Source organism: Eucalyptus grandis, chromosome 1 (assembly GCF_016545825.1).
Source record: "Eucalyptus grandis isolate ANBG69807.140 chromosome 1, ASM1654582v1, whole genome shotgun sequence".
Taxonomy (NCBI): domain Eukaryota; kingdom Viridiplantae; phylum Streptophyta; class Magnoliopsida; order Myrtales; family Myrtaceae; genus Eucalyptus; species Eucalyptus grandis.
In genome coordinates, this window is record NC_052612.1 from 49,709,317 (window position 1) to 49,715,244 (window position 5,928).

The 5,928-nt window shown below is 43.7% G+C and overlaps 1 protein-coding gene across 1 annotated transcript; it reads right to left on the reverse strand.

Moving 5' to 3' along the window:
* Nucleotides 1–2,692: 2,692 nt before the first annotated feature.
* LOC104449068 (protein DETOXIFICATION 49) lies at nucleotides 2,693–4,723 on the reverse strand. Its single transcript, XM_010063086.3, has one exon. It carries the CDS (start codon nucleotides 4,655–4,657, stop codon nucleotides 3,020–3,022), a length of 1,638 nt encoding a protein of 545 aa, XP_010061388.2. The 5' UTR covers nucleotides 4,658–4,723; the 3' UTR covers nucleotides 2,693–3,019.
* Between the last annotated feature and the right edge of the window lie 1,205 nt (nucleotides 4,724–5,928).

Consider the following 5,928-nt stretch of genomic DNA (forward strand, 5'->3'; position numbering starts at 1 on the left):
AAAATTCAAATATAGTGTATTTTTAATTCCAGAAAAGAGATTTTAATGATATTCCAATACCAAAAAAAAGGGCATCATCGTGGCCGGTCGGATGATAGAATAATCAGGAGTGGAGCATTTTTCCATATGCCGTCGGTGAAAAGAACGAAAAGAAATTCACGTGTTTAAGATTTTTGTTCCTTGTTAAAGACCGCATTGCCTGCACTTTAAATTTAAAAAAAAAAAAAAATAAGGGGGGAGGTTGACCCCACGAGGTTTGACTTTGTGGGGGCATTCCATTCGATAATTAAAATAAAACGACTAAGCCCGTAATTATATGGGTTGACAAGCTTATTGACATTGTAGTTTTAACTAAAAAAAGGGTTTTGATAATTCTGAAACTAACATGATAGAGTGGACGCCATTTTGTATGGTCATCCAAAGAAAAATCAAATCTTAAGTGGCGAGGAATCCACGCGAGGAGTTTGATACCTTAATCACAAGCAAATTCCGTCAACGTCTCCAAATAAGGTTATATTCACTCAAAGGTTTAAATCATTAAATTGTCAAAAAAGTTAGATACGTTGACTTCTGAGGCCATGTCGTTTTTCCGCATTTTCTTTTTACTGCCGTACAAATAAAAGATTATATTGCGAACGTGTCTCTTTTTCACCTATCACTTCTTGATATATATAATTCAAGCAAAACACAAAGTCAATATATATAGAAACATATAGTATGGTTATAGGAATCATTTTGGGATATTTATAATCTCGTGCATTGGGTAATTAATCGAGAGTATCAAGTGCATTGGCCCTTGCCGACTCTTAAGAATGCATAAATTCCGACTAATCGAATTCAGGGTCGAAAGGTCGTCATTGAAAAACGATACAGGATAAAAGTGCAGATATCAAAAAGCTAAAGTGAACATTTATCAAAAGAAGGGGGGGCAGCTATCTTTCACCTTTTGGAGAGTGGTAAAGGCTAGAAAGATGCCCAACAGACGAAAATACCTTGGAAAAATTCGGGACGGGGATCGGATTCTGGCGCGCCTACACCGCGAAAATGGAAGAATGGTACCGTCCCCATGTCTGAGCAAAGAGATCTGTTTTTCAGGTTGTGTCTGGAATCAGACACTGAGGTCATTTCGAAGGTTGACTTTTCGGGGGGGAAGGGAATCTTTCAGGTGGAGAGGAATCCCACCGGCTTCTTTTCCTCTGATCGACAGAACAAATGGCCACTTTTCTCTTATTTTACTCCGGATGTCAACTGTTCGGCCGACGAAGTTTTTTGTTTTTTGTTTTTTTCAAACTCTCCTAGCTAAATTTCTTTTTTCTCTCGCTTTCGGTTTGTTCGTTGCAAAATACGTTTGGGAAGGGCACACGTGGAGTACCAGGCGAAGCCTGGTCGCTTGAAACGCCGGCTGCTTGCTATTTGTCCTATTCTTTTGTTTTGGTCTAAAATCTTGTCCTATTCAACTGAGAGCTCATGTATCGACGCAAATAGGTTTTTATAACATCATTTCTGCGTCCCATTTATTTCAATACACAATTACTCAGATTCTATTTGTTTCACAAAAAAAAAAAAATGATTTGAAATGCATTTTCAAAATAATGATCACTTATACCTCTTAAAAAAAAATTAATGAACAAAAAATGTTCTCATCGCCCATTTATTGGATAATCATTTCAAATGATCATTTTTAGGAAATTATTTTATTGTAAAAAGGAATGGAGCCTGAATAAGTGATTTTGGTTAAGACATCTTTTACAACATTTAACATATTCCTATTTATTTATTGTCGAAATACCAAATATCATCTTCACCTTTTTGCATTAAAAATCACCTTTTACATATTCTATTTTCAAAACTCTTTTTTAAAAAATATATATATTTTAAGGCGAAACTCAATTAACAAAAAATGTAAAATTACACTTTCACGAGACAAAAATGCCTAGAAATCTCTAATCACTAAATCACCACAAGCTTATCACAACAAAATCTTCTTCTTCTTCTTCTTCTCTCACTCATATGTCAGCCACAGCAGAGAGATAAAGAGACGAGCTTCGCCGGAGCCCCGATGAACCCATTCCTCCTCCTCCTCCTTCAACTTTGACTGGTCAAACTTTTGGAGGAAAATCTCCATTGATAACGAGAACTAAAGCAAATCAGAGCTTTCCCCCTAGCGATTGGCACTCCATAAGATTACATATTCGAAGGTTTGTGTCAGTGACTTTGGGGACAAGGCCAAGGCCGTCTCATGGCCTCGAAGACCTGATTGGAGGAAAAAGTCGACACTGGTTATAATCTTTCACTGACGTTGTCCAACCAGAATGACGGCAACGATGGCGGCCAAAGGTATCTTACGTGGCTAATTTTTATTTGGCGTTTTTGATTTGTTCGTATATGCCTTTTTTGGGGACTAAAACAAAAAGTCAAAATGCACTTCTTTTCATATTCCTTTTCGGAGCTTTATACAGTACTCGATCTATGTAAGCCGGGGTACACATAAGAGAAATGCCGGGGGAAAATAAAATTAACGTGAGGCGGTGGAATTAGAGCTCCTCCTTTCTGTTTTTGGCAAAAGCCATGTCACCAAATTGTTATTTTTTTTGGTCAGACATGTCGCCCATTTACCTGTGCGGGTTTCTAGCAAGATTTCCCTCGCACGTACGTGTTGACTTGCTCTGTCTCCCATGCCACGAAGAAAATGGAAAGCCCCAACTTTTCGATCATTCTTTCTATATGTACATATACATATATATTTGTATTATAGTTTCAATGTACTGACAAATAGTACGGTACAAGATTGCAGCCGTCGTGACCATATTCAACTAATCGTAATTTCACGCAATTCCGGTGACTTCCCACAAGTTTTGAATGGTAAAAGAGAGAATAATCCGAAGACAACTTCCTCTTTACCACTCTCTTTCTCGTCCCAATACAACGATCCATCTGTATACCAACGGACAAAATTTGATTAAACCAATGAAAAGGGTGAGACAAAAAATTTGATCAAAACCCAAAACCATCGACTGTCTCAGACGGGTGACGACGGGGGATGATGATGGGTGTTATCTAAATCTTCCGATAAGTTTAACGAATCCTCCTTGATTTCTGCTATGACTATGAGTGGCTTCTTCGCCTCAAACTCTTCGCTGTCAGCAACAGCAGCTGCTGGGTCTCCGGCTCTGGTCAGCTCTTCCGCTCTCCGTGCTTCGCGTTCCCAATCCGTGAACCCCAGGACGACCAGCATGGTCACCAGACATGACGCTTGCGCGGCCAAGAGGCCGAGCCAGAGCCCCTGGAAGTTGAATCCCCAAAAGAATGCCAATCCGATGCCCACCGGCATTCCGACCACGTAAAAGCAGCCCAGGTTGACGTGGGCTCCGATCTTTGGCCTCGCCGTGCCTCTCAGTACCCCGCAGCCTGTCGTTTGTGGGCAGTTTCCGAGCTCGCACAGCCCAATTATGGGCAACACTAGGGACGTCAATCTCATAATCTCTTCATCTAGAGTGAACATGGTTGCCCATGTTTTCCTCACTGTGATGGCAAAGACGAGGGCTGACAGACCGAGCACGAAGCCGCACCCCAGGCCAACAATGGCCGAGAGCTTGGCTTTCAAGGGCCGGTTCGCACCCAGTTCGTTGCCGACTCTGGTCGACACGCTGAAGCTCAGAGAGGATGGGAATATGTAGATGAGGGAGGTGGTCTGGATTAGAATGCCCATGGACGCCACCGTTGCTCTCGGGTTCAGAAACAGCCCGCATAGCAGGATCATGATCTCGTACCACCACCACTCGAGGCACACTGAAACGCAGCTTGGTATGGCCAAATTCAGCAGGTTCCTCCATTCCCTGAAGCAGTCTGAGGAGAGGCCTCCCCACGTCTTCTTGTGGACGCCGGAGACGAGTATGTAAATGATCAGAGAGGCTACAAGATTGAAGTTAGTCCAGACCCCACCAAGCGCCACGCCTTTGATCCCCAGGCCGAGATGTTTCACGAGGAAGAGATTGATGGGTACGTGAAAGATAACGGACAGAGTGGCACAGAATGTGAGGGGCAGAGTTATGGATTGACTGCGGAGGTAAATCCTAAGCGGGTGAAGAACAGACAGGGCCAGGAGGTCAGGGATTGTGTATAGAAGGAACGATTGTGCCTCTGTTGCTATGTCCTCATCCTGGCCGGCAAAAAGGAGGATCCTTTTCATGTTCAGCCACAAAAAAGAGATGGGCAATGAGGTTAACATGAGCAGAAGAACGGTTCTCTGCAGGGAAAGGCCGAGGAGGGCATGCTTTTTGGCCCCGAAGGCCTGGCTGCAGATGGGCTCCATCCCCATGGCGAGGCCGGAGAGGATGGAATATCCAGTGATGTTCGCGAAGCCGAGGGCGAGGGAGCCACCCGCCAGCGCAAGTTCGCCGAGGCCGCCCAGGAACAGCATGGAGATCATGGAGCGGCAGTAGAGCAAGAGACCGGTGAGGATCATGGGAAGGGCTATTTGAGCTATGGCCCTCACTTCTCTTACGACGAGAGTGAGATTGGTCTTTTGTCCTTTCTGGGATTGGTTATGTTGAGGGTGCTTTTGGATCAACTGTGTGAGCATGGCTTGTGGCTTGATCGGGAGAGGCAGGCGGTGGCAGTCTTCTTCGTGGCAGAGGAGAGACGTTTTCTGACACATTGTCACTATGTTAGAGAGAGGGAGAGAGAGAAAGGAGAAATATATATATATTTCTCTTTTTGGGGGAGGGGGTGGGAGGCGGGTTTGAAGAATGAGGGGCGGACAGTGGCTTTATAGGTTCGAGGTCGACCTGCCACAGCGATTAATTGGCGGGGAGTATTTCCATGACCAAAGAAAAATGGCAAAAAAGAGAAAAGAAAAAAGAAAAAGATGAATTTGACATGCTTTGTAATATGTTATGACCCATAGTGCATTGTCCTGTATGCCGGCGAGCGGGCGAACGGAGCACCTTCTCTCTACTCCCCTCAACTAAGATTTTGAGATAATATGGCTAAGCATTTGTTCTCCTCCTCCCATAACAAGGAGAAAACATAAAACAGATTAAAGAAACAGAGCATTCTTGGCTCGAACCTCAAATACACACCAGTAGATACTGTTTTAAGTTCGGTTAAGCATTATAATAAGAGAGTCAAAGCGCAAGATAATGCGTATTTAAGGAGCGACCAGCTTTGAGACTTTGGTGAGAGCATTCAATATTTCACAAGAATAACAACAAAGAAGGATTTGGAAATTTGTGGATGGACCATTTTCAAGGAACCAAGAACGAACTGATTTCAAGGATGTATCGGTATTGTTGATTTTTAATTGCCCACCAAGAATGAAAGCAACTTGGGGAGATCAAACAGCATGGTCCTCGCCCTCAGATTGTCCGCAAACAAATAAAATCTTTGGTTTGGACGACTCAGGCATAAACACAAACAATTAGAGGTCAGTCCAAAAAAGAATGCACTCCTGGGTTGCGATACACCCTTTTCGCTGCCTTAGGCGCACAAAGAAAAAACACACAAATCATAAGCACGAATCATTGGCCAAAGAAATCGAAACAACGCCGCCCGATCACTTGTTGTGTATTCTCTATTCAAAGTAAATGGGAGCTGGCTAAGTCCGAGAATCTTCAATTGTTTTTGCGCACGTTCGAGGACCGGCACAACGCGGAGTCGCTAGCTTCCAAAAGAAAGATGTTCCAAAAGAAAGATGCTCCATAAGCCCAAAAACTGTGGTCGAATGGGCGTTGCCAAGGTTGATTCTTGGCAGCTTTGTCCTGTCCTGCGTTTGAGTGCGGTCAAATGGAAGGCAGGGGTATCCTATGAAAGGGCACATCCAGTCCACGGGACCGTCAGACGCGTACCTCCTCAACGTCCTCTCTCCTCTGTGGACTTATTCCATTTTGGGTAAGCTTTGACTGCGGACTCCGTGTCCATACAGGATGG